General features: G+C 42.9%; 1 protein-coding gene across 2 annotated transcripts in view; it reads left to right on the top strand.

Annotated features, from left to right (window-relative positions):
• Window positions 1-15050: 15050 nt before the first annotated feature.
• The window catches only part of SLC1A7 (solute carrier family 1 member 7), a gene marked incomplete at both ends in the record, with an annotated part of 46184 nt that continues 44330 nt past the window's right edge, over window positions 15051-16904 (top strand). The window contains one exon of one of the 2 annotated variants that reach the window (XM_082657814.1): window positions 15051-15200. In XM_082657814.1, coding sequence (XP_082513940.1) covers window positions 15066-15200 — 135 coding nt within the window. The remainder of the gene's footprint in view (window positions 15201-16904) is intronic. The other variant, XM_082657815.1, reaches the window with a different exon arrangement.

Consider the following 16904-nt stretch of genomic DNA (forward strand, 5'->3'; position numbering starts at 1 on the left):
TTTCTTGTCTGCAATGATGAGAATGTTTGTTTCACCACAAACTCACCAAATACAAACTGTTGGATTTTTGCCAATTTTTCAGGTAAAAAATTACACCCTCTAGTCATTTTAATCTATATTTCTCTTATTTTGAATGAAGTTGACCATCTTTGCATATGTTTAAGGGCCATCTGTATTTACCTGTGAACTTTTCATGCTTGTCTTTTGCCCATCTCTATTAGATCGATGTTCTTTTTCTCCTTTATTTCTAGAAGCTTTTTAGATATTAGGGGGATTAATCCTTTGTGACATGAGTTACAAATAATTTTTCCCAGTTTGTCACTTGCCCTTTGACTTTATGGAGTTTTTTGGTTTTACTTTCATTTTTAATTTTAATAATTGTTTTCTACCTAAAATTTAGTTCTTGAAAATCTGAATTTGGTAACTCATTCAAAATCAATTACAAGGCTTACCAGGACCTATCAGAAGCAAGTGACCAGGTCCTAAGGAAGGCAACTGAGACCAAAAACAAGTTAGTTTTTTTGTCTACAAATATTTTGTCTACAAACATGTATGCAGAATCTACTATGTGTCAGGAACAAACACATAGTTTTTTTTTGAGCTGCTTATTTTTCCAACAATTTTTCATTACAAATATTCATAGAGAATCATAAAGATGCCACCAGAAAACTACTAGAGCTAATCAATGAATTTGTTAAAGTTACAGGATATAAAATTAATGCACAGAAATCTCTTGCATTCCTATACACTAATGATGAAAAATCTGAAAGATTTTTATACACTCCCATTTACCATTGCAACAAAAAGAATAAAATACCTAGGAATAAACCTACCTAGGGAGACGAAAGACCTGTATGCAGAAAACTGTAAGACACTGATGAAAGAAATTAAAGATGATACCAACAGATGGAGAGGTATACCATGTTCTTGGATTGGAAGAATCAACATTGTGAAAATGACTATACTGCCCAAAGCAATCTACAGATTCAATGCAATCCCTATCAAATTATCAATGGCATTTTTTACGGAACTAGACCAAAAAATCTTAAAATTTGCATGGAGACACTAAAGACCCCGAATAGCCAAAGCAGTCTTGAGGAAAAACAACGGAGCTGGAGGAATCAGACTTCCTGACTTCAGACTATACTACAAAGCTACAGTAATCAAGACAATATGGTACTGGCACAAAAACAGAAACATAGATCAATGGAACAAGGTAAAAAGCCCAGAGATAAACCCACACACCTATGGCAAAGGAGGCAAGGATATACAATGGAGAAAAGTCAGTCTTTTCAATAAGTGGTGCTGGGAAAACTGGACAGCTACATGTAAAAGAATGAAATTAGAACACTACATAACACCATACACAAAAACAAACTCAAAAGGGATTAAAGACCTAAATGTAAGACTGGACACTATAAAACTCTTAGAGGGAAACATAGGAAGAACACTCTTTGACATAAATCACAGCAAGATCTTTTTTGATCCACCTACTGGAATAATGGAAATAAAAATAAACAAATGGGACCTAGTGAAACCTAAAAGCTTTTGCACAGCAAAGGAAACCATAAACAAGACAAAAAGACAACCCTCAAAATGGGAGAAAATATTTGCAAAAGAATCAGCAGACAAAGGATTAATCTCCAAAATATATAAACAGCTCATGCAGCTCAATATTAAAGAAAGAAACAACCCAATCCAAAAACAGATGGAAGACCTAAATAGACATTTCTCCAAGTCGACATACAGATGGCCAAGAAGCACATGAAAAGCTGCTCAACATCACTAATTATTAGAGAAATGCAAATCAAAACTACAATGTGGTATCACCTCACACGAGTTAGAATGGGCATCATCAGAACATCTACAAGCAACAAATGCTGGAGAGGGTGTGAGAAAAGGGAACCCTCTTTCACTGTTGGTGGGAATGTAAATTGATACAGCCACTATGGAGAACAGTATGGAGCTTCCTTTAAAAACTAAAAATAGAGTTACCATATGATCCAGCAATCCCACTACTGGGCATATACGCAGAGAAAACCATAATTCAAAAAGACACATGCACCCCAATGTTCTTTGCAGCACTATTTACAATAGCCAGGCCATGAAAGCAACCTAAATGCCCATTGACAGACGAATGGATAAAGAAGTTGTGGTACATATATACAATGGAATATTACTCAGCTATAAAAAGGAATGAAATTGGGTCATTTGTTGAGACGTGGATGGATCTACAGACTGTCATACAGAGTGAAGTAAGTCAGAAAGAGAAAAACAAATATCATATATTAACGCATATATGTGGAACCTAGAAAAATGGTACAGATGAACCGGTTTGCAGGACAGAAATTTAGACACACATGTAGAGAACAAACATATGGACACCAAGGGGGGAAAGCGGCAGGGGGTGGGTGGTGCTGGTGGGATGAATTGGGCGATTGGGATTGACACGTATACACTGATGTGTCTAAAATGGATGACTAATAAGAACCTGCTGTATAAAAAAATAAATAAAATTAAATTTAAAAAAATATATATATACATTTCAAATCAAAAGGACAAGAAGAAAAAGATAAATCTGCTATCATGTTGTTAGATTTTAACACCCATCAGTAATTGATGGATCAAACACACACACAAAATGAGTACAGATATAGAAGATTTGAACTAATGTATTCTCAAGTTTGATTTAATGGATATACATATAACACTGCACCCATCATTTACCGAATACACATTCTTTATAGGCACAAGCTGAACATTTATAAAAATCAAACATTCACTGGGACATAAAGCAAATCTCTACAAATCTCAAAGGATTACTCTCATAGATCCTTATTCTCTGTCCACAATAGGGTTATTAGAAAACAAAAACAAGTTTTTTCAACCAACAGTGCTGGAAGAATTGTATATTCACATGCAGAAAGATTATTTATAACCTTTAACTCACACCTTACATAAAAATTAATTCAAAATGACCATAAACCAAAATTTAAGAGCTAAGACTATAAAACTTTTAGAAAAAAACATGGGAGAAAATTTTCTTGACTTTGGATTAGGCAAAGAGTTTTTAGATGTGACACTAAAGTCATGATCCATAAAAGAAAAAATTGATAAATTTGATTTAATTTTTAAAAATTGGGGGAATTCCCTGGCAGTCCAGTGATTGGGACTCTGCACTTTCACTGCCGAGGGCCCAGGTTCAATCCCCGGTGAAGGAACTAAGATCTCACAAGCCACATAGCACTGCCAAAAAAAAGAAAAAGAAACAGAAAAAGAGTAAAATACATAATAAAAACCTATTTTTTTTAAAAAAAATTGTACTTTAAAAGACACTACTAAGAAAATGAAAAGGTAAACCACAGACTGGGAGAAAATACTTGTAAGTAATAATTCTGATAGAGGTCTTGTATTTGGAATACAGAGAACTTTCACAAATCAAGAAGAAGACAAACAATCCAATTTTTAAATAGACAAAAGATTTGAATAGACATTTCACCAAAGAAAATATATGAATAGCTAATAAGCACATTAAAAGATGCTTAACATCATTAGTCATTAGGAAAATGCAAATTAAAACCACAAGGAGATGCCGCTTCATACCCACTAGGATGCCTATAATTAAAAAGACAGAGAATAATAACTGTGGGAAGGGATGTGAAGAAATCGGAATCCTCGTAGATTGCTGACAGGAATGTAGAATAGTATATTCACTTTGGAAAATAGCTTGGCAATCTCTTAAAAAGTTAAACATAAATTTATGTTTAACAACCTAGTAATTCGACTCATAGATATGCACTCAAGATAAACAAAAACATGTGTCCACAGAAATACTTGTACAGGAAAGTTCATAGCAACATTATTCATAAAAGCCAAAAAGTGGAAACAATACAAATGTCCATTAACTGATGAGTGGGAAAACCAAATTATGCTATATCCATACAATATAATACTTTTCATCAATAAGAGGAATGAATCACTGATACCTGCTACAATCATGGATGAACTTCAAAAATATTATGCTCAGTGAAAAAAGTCCAATAAAAAAAACACCACATATTTTATGTTTCCATTTATATAATATATCTAGAAAAGGCAAATCTATGGATATAGAAAGCAGATTGGTGTTTGCCTGGGGATTGAGGATTGACTAAAAATGGGCATGAGGAGGTCTTCTGGGGATGATGGAAATGTTCTAAAATTGGGTTGTGGTGATGATTGCACACTCAGTAAATTTACTAAAAAACATTGAATTCCATGCTTAAAATGAGTGAATCATATGATATGTAAATTATACCTAAATAAAGCTTTTAAAAAAAATAACAAAAAGATAAGTAGGAAAACATTATTCTGGGAAGTTCAGAAATATACTTATAAAAAAACCAGAAAACAAAAACTCTTTTAGCAAGTTAAGAATAAGAGAGTACTTCCTTAATCTAATAAAGAGCATCTACCAAAAAACTATAACAATAACAATACTTACTGATGAAATGCTGAAAACATTTCTCTTTAAGATCAGGAACAAGACATGGATGCCCCAAATCATGATTTTCATTCAACTTTGTACTGGAGGTCTTAACCTTGGCAGTAAGGGGGGGAAAATATAAAATGCGGAAGCATTGAAATGGAAGAAGCAAAGCTATCATTACTTGCTGATAATATGCTTGTCTACATAGAATACCTCAAAGTGTAAGAGAATTTGGTAGTCAACAGGATACAAAATCCAGGAACAAAAATCAGTTGTATTTCTATATACCAGCAACAAACAAAATGCAATAAAACAGGATACTATTTACAATTTCATCAACAAAAGTAAAGTATGTAGTAACAGATCTAGAAAAGGATGTTCAACACTTGGAGAAAAATGATAAAACTATTGAAACAAGATCTAAATAAGTGGAAAGATATATCATGTTCATGAATTGGAAGATTCAATATCATAAAGATATCAAATTTACCAGATTGATAAAAATAATTTCCATGCAATTACAATAAAAATCGCAATTTTTTTCTGGAATTTGACAAGTGGTTTCCTAATTTTTTTGTGCCTTTATTGAAAACTATTACATTCCTAAAAAGGAAGAAAAAGATATTTGCCTGACAAAGTATCAAGAATTATCATAAACTTATAGTAATTAAGACAGAGTGGCATTATAGATCCAAACACACACGAAACTTAATTTTACCGCAGAGCAAACATTTTAGTTCAAGGTGAAAGGATAGATTTTTCAACATGTGGTACTGGGACAATTAGCTAACCTTAAGGAAAACATGATAGTAGACTCTTAAATTAGTCTTTAACCAGTTGGTTAGACCCATATGAGAAAAGTAAAAGTACACAATTCTTAGAAATTTACCTAAAAGAGTAATTTAATAGAGGAGGGGAGATTTTTAAAATAAGACACAGACAAATCATAAAGAAAAAGACTGATACATTCAATTACGTTAATAGTTATAAATTCTGTTTATCTAAAGATATCATAGATAAGCCATGAACAGGGAAATGCATATAAATGATAAAGAGTTAATATCCAGATTCTATAAAACAGGTAAAAAAGATTATATAAAGAAGATAAATCAATAAGAGAAGATAAACAACCCAATTAAAAATGGACAAAAGAACAGGAATTTTACTGAAAAGGAAACACAGATGGCTCAAAAACATATTAAATATATTTAATTTCAGTAATCAGGGTTACAAATAGACACCATAACGTAATACTATTTCACACCTACCAGATTGGCAAGAGTTAAAAATTAATCTATACCAAATGTTGGTGTACACGTGGAGCAAGGGAACGTTCGTAGATTGTGGATGAATCTATCAACTGGTAAAAGTAATCTGGAAAAGAGGTGGCATTACCTAGTAAAGTTGAACATCTGCAGAAGCTATGAGCCAGCAATTTCATTGCAATGTATGTAACCTAGAGAGAGTTTTGCACAAGTGCAGCTGCAGTTAACGTTTATAGTGGCATTATTCATGATAGTCCAAAACTGGAAAAAACACAAATGTCTATCTACAATATATGATAAATATATAATATTCCAGGGAATTCCCTGGTGGTCCAGTGGTTAGGACTCGGCAACTTCACTGCATGGCCCGGGTTTAGTCCCTGGTCGGGGAACTAAGGTCCCACAAGCTGCTCAGCACAGCCAAAAAACAAAAACAAACAAACAAACGAACAAACAAAAAATATATGTATATTCCATTCATACCACGGAATATTACATAACATAGAAAAAAGAAATTATAGCTACACTCGATGACACTGAATCTCTAGACCATGATATAAAGTGGAGAAAAAATTCAATGGCATCAATTTACATAAGTTCAGAAATAGGCAAAACCAATACATTCAAATCCATAAAGAAAAGCAGTAGAACGATAAAACACAAAGCTTGGGAGACTGGTTACTTTGGGAAGAGAAGAGAGACAAAAAATAAAATTCCTCTTTTAAATATTCAGCACATGAGATGGTTAAGACTTATGTTCTTAATTATGGCATCCTTAGATTTTACTGATCAGAGCTAGGGGCCGAGGGAAGCACAACAGCCTTCTGCTAGAGCGAACTTGCCCCTTCATAAGAGTTTGGGACCAAGGAGCTGAGCCAGCCTTACTGACCCCAACAGGAGCCAACCCCTGACCTTGACCTCTTGACTCAAGCTAACGGCTAAAAATTCTAAATACTATTGCCCACATTGTTTTCCTCAAGTGCCACATAACAATCATTCAATCAATCAATGCATTAAAGAGTCCTGGACTTAATGAGAAAAGATAAGATTTAATTACAACTCAGAACCAGCTCACTTCTGACCTTTTGTAGTCTTTTGAACACATACTCTCTTTGGAAGAACAGAAAAGTTTCATACTCCCCAGAGATTATGATGTGGACCTTCCAGGGGAACATTCTCTCTCCCCTAGCTTTTTGGGAATTTTCTTGGCCGGCAGGGTTAGGTAGAAACAGTACCACCAGCCAAGAAGTTTTTGTTGAGCTTTACTCTGTAGCTCATGGAGTAAAAGAAAAGGGGATTTGTGTTTATTTTCCAAAATGAAATTGTGGTATTGGGCATGCTTTTGAAAGCCAAATCTCCTTCAGAAGTTGTGCCATGCCCGCCAAGGGACTGTGCCGCACCCCTTCCTCCCAGAGAGGAGAATCATTTGATCAGATGACCAGTCTGCAGTTGTGCCCAGGTCTAATGTCTGGTCTGGCTGTCTGAGAAGGCCCAGGAGGGCAGGTTTGTGAACTGCTTCCCTGAACTCCTCATTGCTGCTCCCATGAAGTCTCATCTCTGGCCTGGAGATTCTCTGTGATCACTGCAGATCCCTCTTTGGCCAGGCTGTGACTGAAGGAGTCCGCTGGCCAGCCATCTGAGCCATTTCCTCTCGTAGGACCAGCCCCCGGCTCTACGAAGGGGAAATCCAAACACAGGTGTGTGTGATGATGTGGAGAGACCTGTTTACAGTGGACTTTCCTGGTGGCCAGTTCTCAGCAGGATTTTCCTTAGTGTTGCCCAGATAAGAGTTTTCAGTGGTCACCACCCACCTCTACATCTGGGATGGGGGTGGACTCTGTGTGGACTCTATCCCATTAGTTGCTTGAATCCCTTCTGTCATGTGCCCTCCAAGACACCTCCCAGCTTTTTTTGTTTTTCTCTGGGAACAAGGAATTTACTGCCTTCAGAGGCAGCCTATTCCATTCTTAGATATATGTGGTTGTCAGGTTCTAAAACGCTGAGCAATTGTGAAATGGGGATGTGGTGGGAAGGAGGGAAGGTTCAAGAGCTTTTGAATAAATTGCTCTTTTAAGTTTAAGTTTTCTTCATTGGGGTCTCTATACCTTGCAACCATTTACTGAGCAGTTAGTACGTGCCAAGCTCTGTATTAATTATTATGCATGTAAGATTCTATTGAAACTTCCCCAAGCCCTATGAGTTATGTATAATTACTATCCTCATTTCATAGGTGAGGAAAAACAGATTCAGAGCAGTGAGGCCACATGCCTGAAAAGTCACAAGGCGAGTTAATGGTGGGGCTGGGTTTACATTCAGGTCTGTCTGACACCAAAGCCCTCTTCCCCACCACTGTGTTTGCCTGTCTCACAGCCCCATTGCAGCCTCATGAAGCAAGGAGTCATCCTTGAGCTGAGAAAGCTAAGGCTCTGGGAGGTCAAATGACTTCCCCGAAAGCATCCCTCAGTACTGGAACAGGAACCTAAATCTTTGCCCTTCCCCTGACTTGTTCACCCTCCGTCCTGAGCCTCTGTGCATTGGCCTACTCTCACCACAGCTTTCATCGGAAACTAAGGCTGAATCCATTCCCTGTTCAATTTCTTAATCTGATTCCCTAACATCCGTGGTTCCAACTCCCCAAGTCTTTCCCCAGTCACTGACCACTGTGGCTCTGCAGACAGCTGTCCTGTGTCCCCTGCCCTGCCTCTCCCATTCAGCAACCACTGACCTCAGCACCTTCCCAAAGGAAAAGAGCATCTGACCGCCAGAGGCAGCGGCAGCAAGAGCCTGGACACAGGTTGTACAGGAATCAGTGGGCAGGGGGAGGGGAGGGGGCTTGTCCCAGAAGAGGGTCCATACAGTTACTGCCATGCAAGTTAGGAGGTAGAAGCAAAGTCTAGACCATAAAGGAGACAGAGGCTGCAAAATAACAGCCCACAGCAGAACGATTCTTTGCAGAGTGTTCCCGGGTTTAGGGAAGACGGAAGAGTAGGGAGAGGAAGACCCCAATTCTGTTCCTGACCTGACACCTAGTTTCCAGTGATTTTGCCCAGGTTCCTTTCTCTCTTTGGGCCTCAGAGAATGTTCCAGAATGTCTAGGGCTCCTTGTGGTCTTTAAGCCTGAGTGTTGAATGCTGGTTCACTAAGTTGGTGGCCTTGTGGGCCCAAACAAGTGAGAAGCAGTGGGCTGAGGAGTAAGAAATCACCTGGACCAGACGGTGGCCTGCAGTCTGTTCTGAGCCCACTGTGGGTGGGGCCCCAGGTGCCTGCTGCCATAAAGGGGAGAGATAGGCATCAGAGAAGGCAGAGCAATGACGAAAGTTGAGCAGCTGATCCTAAGTTCTGGAGCAGCCTTACAGGAGATAAGATGTTAGGCATTTTATACAAGAAAGAAAAGAAAGCCAAGAGCTGAATGACTAGGACAATGTACTACTTTGCTGTGTCTATTCAGTTCACTTTTCTAATTGCTACCACATACATCTACAGGGTTTCCATGAAAGTAGCAATTTTAAACAATGTGACCCTGCCCCCTGCCCCTACTAGCCACAGATGATTGGTCTAAGCTGGGCCAATCAGAACCTACCCTGGGAATTTTGGACTTGGAGTGAAAGGGAGCTCTGGTAGCCATGTTTTCTCCACCTGGACCAGAGCAGTAGTGGAAATGCTCCATTTTCTCCATTAGAGAAAGAATAATGTAGCACAAATATCACCACCAAAACGTAAGCCCTATGAGAGCAGAGATTGTTGACTATTTCTGTTCATTGCCGTATCCCTAGAATATGCCTGGAACATAGTAATAATGTTAATAATAGGAACAAATATATAGTGCTTATTATGATCAGACAACTGTCCTAAGTGCTTCACACATGTAATTCATTTAATCCACATAACAACCCTATAGGATAGAATAATATTATCACCATATTCCATATGGGAAAACTGAGACACAGGGTAACTTGCCTAAAGTCACACAGATCATTGGTCTAGGAACCGGAATTCAAACACCAGCCATGTGGTTCCAGAGTCTGTGCTCTTAATCACCATCCTACACGAGGTGTCAGTAAACCTGTGTTGAAGGAAGAATGAATGAATGGATCAGACAGGCATAAAGGAGAGCGGGTGAGAGAGAGAATTCTGTAACAATTGAGCACCTAGTTCAGAAGGTCTCTGCAGCTCAGTTCTACTCTTGCCCTTGGGTTCTTGAAAGCCTCACCAGCCAGTCTTTTAAACAGGACTGGTTTCATGGGCATCAGAAGGGCTCCATGCTTGGTTTAATGCTCTGCTATCACCACCTCTAAATTCTTTTTTTTTTCCTCTTACTGTTATTGTTTATTATTTTTTATCTTTTTATGTCAGGACATATATTCTCCTTGTTATCGTAACATTTTAATCACATTACAAATTGATCAGTGTTGTCTTCAGTGAAGAAAACTCTACTGAAGCAAGTTTAAGTGTGCGTGCTTGAACAAGTCCCAAATTTATGTAGGTGTGGCTAGCAGTCCATTTATTTGATTCAATGGCTCAAGTGATGACAACATTGGTTTGGCACCAGCTCTCCTTGTCAAAGTCTACACACACCAGGTGACCAGAAACTCTTTTCAAGGACTGCAGTAGTTAATTTTATGTGTCAATTTGACTGGATCAGCGGATGCCCAGATATCTGGATAAGCATTATTTCTGTGTGTCTGTGAGAGTGTTTCTGGCTGAAATTAGCATTTGGATCAGCAGATGGAGGAAAGTAGATGGCCTTCCCCAGTGTGGGTGGGCCTCCTCCAATCTGTTGAGGGCTGGGATAGAACAAAAGGACAGAGGAAGGAGGAATTTGCCCCTTTTTTCTGCCCTATTGCTTGAGCTGGGACATCTCATCTCAGAGAACTGAATTTTAAACTTTAGTTTTCATTAATTTCATTTTAAGTAGTGCTACTGTATTGGACTGAACAGAACCAGCACTTGTGCCCTTCTCCTGTACCTCAACACTTGACTGGATTCAGCAGTGCCTGTGGAGGGGCTGAATCACTCACTGGCTCCCTCTGGTGCGAGGCTCTTGGGCAGAGCCTGACACATAACAGGTGCTCAACAAACAGCAACTGAGTGGTTTCGTGCGTGCTCGAGGCCACTTCTATAGATGAAGAATCTAGACGGGGGCTGGAAATGGAAGAAGGAAGGCGACTGTCACAGGAATGTCACTTTATCCCATCCTGAGGCAAACACAGGAAAGGACCAGCCTCAGCGGAGGTCGGACAGCCCCTCGGTGACTAACGCTCACAGGAATCCACACCCAGCTGGGTTAGCTGTCCACAGAAAACCTTCCGAGAAGGGCCCAGCCTACAATGAGCTGGGAGACGTGTCAGGGAGGAGATGAAGGCGCCTCTGGTATGTCTCTGAAAAGCAGCCAACAGACCCAGAGCTGTCAACACCATAAACCCAGCTGGGAGCTCAGAGAGCTCAACCTAAACTCACTTGATACATGGTGGAAGGAGTGAGGCCCCAGGCCTGCTGGCCGCTCCAGCCCACTGGGTCAAGGGTTCCCAGAAGCAGCTCTTGCATCTCCAGCCTGGGCCCCTCTTTGGAACAAGATCTCCTCTTGCCTCCCCCTCGACCAGTGCCTGCCCCCCACCCCCAGGTTAACTCCTGGCTCATTCAGGTCTCTGACTAAATGACCCCTCCTCCGAGAAGCCTTCCTCCACCCACCTTCCTGAGCTGAACTGACCCCTCTGCCGGCCCTGGAGAATCATTAATAATTAGCAAATAAACTGACCCTGCAGCTGTCTACCGTGGCACATCCTGCACAGGGTTGCCATGGTGAGAAACAGTCCGACTGCAAACTCACTCCTGCAGAGTGGGCAGCTCTTGTGATTTGGGGCTCTTTTTTGACAACACTGTTTATCTTCTCTGTCCATAGCATCTTAATCAGTGCAGCTCAAATCTCCCAAGAAGCATCTCCCGGGCTTCCTGCTGCCCATCAGTTTCCGCTGCTCTGGAGGGCAACTCCTTGCCCCCTGGGGCTCCCCCGGGCTCCCCTCTAACTTTGAGGATGATCCACCAAGGTGTTTCCAAATAACACGATAACAGAGACTTAATTTGATCCTCACAGATTTTTACTTCCTTGTCAGAGCCACTTAAAAGGGAACTGGGGGGAGTTTCCTGGTGGCCTAATGGTTAGGATTCCGGGCTTTCACTGCTGTGGCCCAGGTTCAATCCCAGGTCGGGGAACTGAGATTCCACAAGATGTGTGGTGCGGCCAAAAAAAAAACTGGGGGCGGGAACTGGGGTTAATCCCAGGTGGTGACTGAGGAAGGGCCTGAGTTAGTGGGAGCGGAGGGAGGGTGTGTGTATCTGAGGAGGTCAGCGAAGGTTTCAGGGAAGATGGGGCATTTGACCTGTGACTTTAGAGACAAAGACCTTCCAGGCAGAGGAAATAGCCTGAGCATAGGTGTGGAGGCCTGAAAGAGGATGCAGGGCTCAAGGAACTCAAAGTTGTTTGGTATTATAGGAACTCAAGGTATGATGCCGAGGAGGCCCAGGCGGTGTGCTGGAGAGGTGCGCAAAGCTCCTGAGGACCTCAGAGCCAGGGACTTCATCCTGGGGGCAGCAGTGTTCCAGTGTGTATTCCCCAAACACTAGGCCCATGGAACTCTCAGCTCCAGAAGAGGGCTGGGTTTCTGTGTCCCCCACGTGGAGACTCCCTCCGACATATGTGAATTTTGTAAAGGTTTTGCTAAAACTAATAGTAACCACCTGTGAGTGTCTGCAAGGCACCAGGCAGGCATCACCAAATCGGACCCACCTCACCACCCTATGAACTAGGTCCTGTTGTATCATTCCTATTTTAGAGAGAGGTTAAGAAATTTTATAGGGGGGTAAAGGTCACACAGCTGGTAAGTGGTAGAGCTAAGATATGAACTTAAGCAGTCTGATTTTGAGCTTCCTGGAGTAAAGAATGGGCTTAACTTTATTTCATCCAACTTTTCTTGACTTGTTTTTAATTATGGAAAAATTTGTGCACATCTAGTAACATTGCAAGACAATTGATTCTGTGGGCAATGGGGAGCTATGAAAGGGTTCTTATCCAGGAGCTTTCTATCTGATTTGCAAATATCCTTAGTATGCTGTTATCAGTCACTTACACTTTGGTGTGAGTTAGTCCTTTCCTAGAGCACCTCAATAGTCTTGGTATCTCCCCAGTACCCAGGAGGGATGACATGAGATGGTGCTATAAGAACATTTGCTTGAGTGAATTGTAACTTCCCCTGTTGAAGACAGTGGGAGCAACGGAAGGAAAGGCCTGGAGCCTGGGACATGGTCATGTCAGAGTGTGAGGGACAGGAGGCAGGCAGGGACAGTTGTGAGGGCACCATGGGATCCAGAGTCTTGGAATTGAAATGCAAGAGCCAAACTCACCTACTTCACGGCTAAAGGCCAGGCCTGAACATTAAGTGCAAATCCAAATATCTATTCAGAATGTTTCCTCTTTTAGACAGCAGCTAACCCACCTGGTCAACCGGAAAATGACGCATTTGTTGGAGCTGAAGGTGCATCAGTAGATTCTTGCTTTTAAGAGTCAGAGTTGGAGGGAAAAAAATCACCCTCAGAGCCTATATCCATCCCCACACCCACAAAGCTACTGGCAAAGAGCAGGGGATTTGGAAGCTTGGCTCATTGAACCAAGGGATCCTTAGAAAGCACCTAGGCTGTTTCTCTCATTCTAAGGAGGGCAGGACTGAGGTCTGGAGAGGGCAAGGTCACAGAGCTGGTTGAGACCAGAATCTGAGGGTCCCTTCCCAGTTCGGGGCTCTGCCCATGGCTTCGGGGCCTGCACTGCAGTCCACTGCCACTTTCTTGGCCCCGTCCCCTTTGTCAGGGGGGGCAGCCTTGTGCACACACCGCCCACCACAGACCCACAGACAGAGCTCCCTGCTGTCATCTGACTGCCCCTAATGAGATTACAGACTCCTGGTGAAATAGACGAGAGTTAATTCCCTCTGGCTTTAAAGGGCAGGCCAGGCCACAAGAAATAGCAAAAAACAAAACAAAACAAGCAAACAACCCCACCCAAAACAAACAAAAAAACACCTTTATCTAAAAACGCTAAATATAGATGGTGACCCTAACAGCCATTTCCCTGCTTGGCATGTTGCAGTTCATTCCTGCTTTCACAAATGTTCTCTGGATGGAATGTTGCACCAGCCCTAACAAAGTAGATGCTATTATTATGTCTGCTTGGTTGGGGAAAGAGCACACTGAGGCAGTGTGCTCCTAAATGGCTGCTCCAGGATCACACAACTAGTAAGTGGCAGAGCTGGGACTTGAAAGTAGGTCCCTTGGGCACTGTCATCTCTAAAAATAATAAGCCCTGAGAACTTACAGCGTTCCCAGTTTTAGGCTTAAAGCAGCCCTGAAGGACATACCTCACAACGGGTAACACAGCCCAAGTTTGAACTCGGGTCCACTGGACTCAAATCCTACATTCCCCACAATATTGGGAAGCACCTTTGAATCCATCCACCTGTACACGTGGTGGGAACCAAACAACGTAGGCCTGATTTCCACTCTGCTACTTGCTAGCTCTGGCCGGAGTCCCATGGCCAAGGGACTCTGGCTCCTGGGGTCTCAATCTCATTTTACTTTCAGTAAAATGAAGGTTGGACCCCTGGGGTTGTTGGGATGATTCCCAATCGTTCACACAGGTAACGCAACTGGAACAGGACTCCCACACAACCTGCTCGTTTCCCGACCTCTCTTTGCCTCAGTTTCCTCATCTGTAAAATGATACTTATAGTACTTACTGCTTGGATTTAGTGCTAGGATTAAATGTGCTAATACAAGTAATGTGTGTCTAGAACAGCACATGGTGTACAATAAATGCTTAATGCTGACGATTGCTAGCATTGCTAGTTATTCATTATTTTGCTAGTTTATTGTTATTTATTATTGCCAGTTATTGCCTTGCCTTCAATGCTTTCTGGAATGAAGTGGAGGTAAAAATCAAACCAACCAAACAAATGTTTCTCTTCTTCCTCCCACCAGTCCCCTGTCCCCTCCCCTTTCTAAAAGGAGCACTTGGCTTTGAGGTCTGATCCCCCAACCACATGGCCTGCTCTAATTTCCCAGGCTCTAATCTGCTCCCGGCTCCTAATGATGCAGCTGGTAATAGGATTGTGGCCTCCCTCTGGGGCAACCACGCGGGCCATGGCCGTGGGGCTGGCAACTAGCGCTTAGCAACCCTGACCACCTGCCGGCTGAGGAGCCAGAGCCCCCAGCCAGGACCCTGTGCCCGGGCTGGCCTCCCGTGCATGGAATGGTGCTGTGCCCTGGGCCAGCAGGTTGGGTTCGCCATGGTGCTGGGTGCCATCCTGGCACGAGGGCGGGATGTGTGCAGGCGGAATGGACTGCTCATCCTGTCTGTGCTCTCTGTCACCGTGGGCTGCCTCCTCGGCTTCTTCCTGAGGACCCGGCACCTCTCACCACAGGTCAGCCATGCGGGGCATCACGGGTCCCCATCTCGGAGGGCTGGGTGGGCCTGAGGAATCTGGGGGTCACATTCCCACTCCGTGGCTCCCCGATGGCATGACAGTGGGTCACTTTGCCTCTCTGGGTCCCGGTTTTCTCCTCTGTGAAGTGGGTGTGATAAACGCATTGCAGGACTAGAGTGAGAGAGGAAGTGGCTTCACACCAGCATCTCCAGGTGAAAGAGAGGTAAGGATGCCTTCTTGGAATAACCACAGGCTAAGAGCTGTAGGGGAGGGAAGAATGGGATCCTATAAGCATGCAAAGCAGGCATCAGAGAATACCTCCTAAAGCAGCTCACGGGCAGAGAGCCGGAATGGGCATCCTAGGCAGAGGTAACAGCAGAAGCAAGGCAAAGGGGCATGAAAGGTTTGCGGGGGGCTGGGTGGGGGGCAGGTGGAGCAAGCTGTTCACAGCAGCTGGAATGTACGCCGTGAGGCAGGGGCTAGAGCACAGGGGCCATCAGGCCTCTAGATCCCACCACCGAGCACGGGCTTGGGGCAACCATGAGAAGCTTTGAGCAGTGATATGGTCAGACCTGAGCTTGGAGACATCCCTCTGGTGCTGAGTGGAGGATGGGGTAGTGGTGGGACTGGCAGGGGGCCAGGTGAAGGGTGAGACATGACAGTGGGGATGAGCAGGGCAGATCTGAGAACTGTTTCCCAAAGAGGTAGCGTCAGGATGTGGTGGCTGATTGGATGTGGGGTTGGGGGGACAGGGAGGCAATGCAGGCCCCCAGGGTTCTGGCCTGTGTAACTGCAAGGGTGATGATGCCTTGCCTGGGGAAGGGCCCTCTTCTCCCTTAGCGCTCATCTCATGCGGGAGACGGAGGGACACTCATGCTGTGGAAGGCAGAACTTTTCTAACACTGTTAAACGGTAAGAAGGACTTTATTCAGGACTACTGTGATAGGTGTTAAGACCATGGCGACAGGGGAGAGCGATCAGGAGCAACTCAAATACGGCAACTGCAGCTGGGGATTTACAGCCAATGAGCACAGTGAGGTCAGTGACTAGAAAATTACTAAGAGGAGACATCAAGGATAGGGGAGGGGGAGTCTTGCTAAACCCACTAACAAGGTCTTTGTTGAAGGCAGAGTTGGGGGGATTCTCACTAAATTGACTTAGCAGGGTTTTCGCTACAAATGGGTGAAGCAGGACGAAGAAAGGATGAGGCTTAGTTGAAAAGAGGGCTCAGAATGGCCGGTCTAAAGTTTGGTCAAGGAGAGTTTTCGTCAGTGGGCTCCTGGAAGATTCCTTATTTCATAATATTCCTCTTCCTGCAGTTCAGTGATATCTAATATGTTCTCTACAACCGGGGTTCAAGGTATCAGATTTCGCCTTCCATTAAAAGGAAAACACGCCTCTCTGGGAATTGAGCCCGCTATTACTATAGTTACACTGTTAAGGTGCTATCAGTTATTTAGGGAGAAGCATAGACTCTGGAGTCAGAGGAACCCTGAACTTGGACTCTACTAGTGAATGGCTGTGTGGCCCTAGGCCAACTCCTGTCTCCTTTCTGGAGCTCAGTTTCGTTATCTGTAAAATGGAGGAGGGTGGGACTGTATGTCTGCTAGAATTGCTGTGAGGAGTAAACAAGGATTCATCAGTGCCTGGATACAGCGGGTGCTTAGTGAGTGTTACTTTACTCCTCCCTCCCTTACCCAC

This window comes from Grampus griseus (genome assembly GCF_964374135.1).
Source record: "Grampus griseus genome assembly, chromosome: 1".
Taxonomy (NCBI): Eukaryota; Metazoa; Chordata; class Mammalia; order Artiodactyla; family Delphinidae; genus Grampus; species Grampus griseus.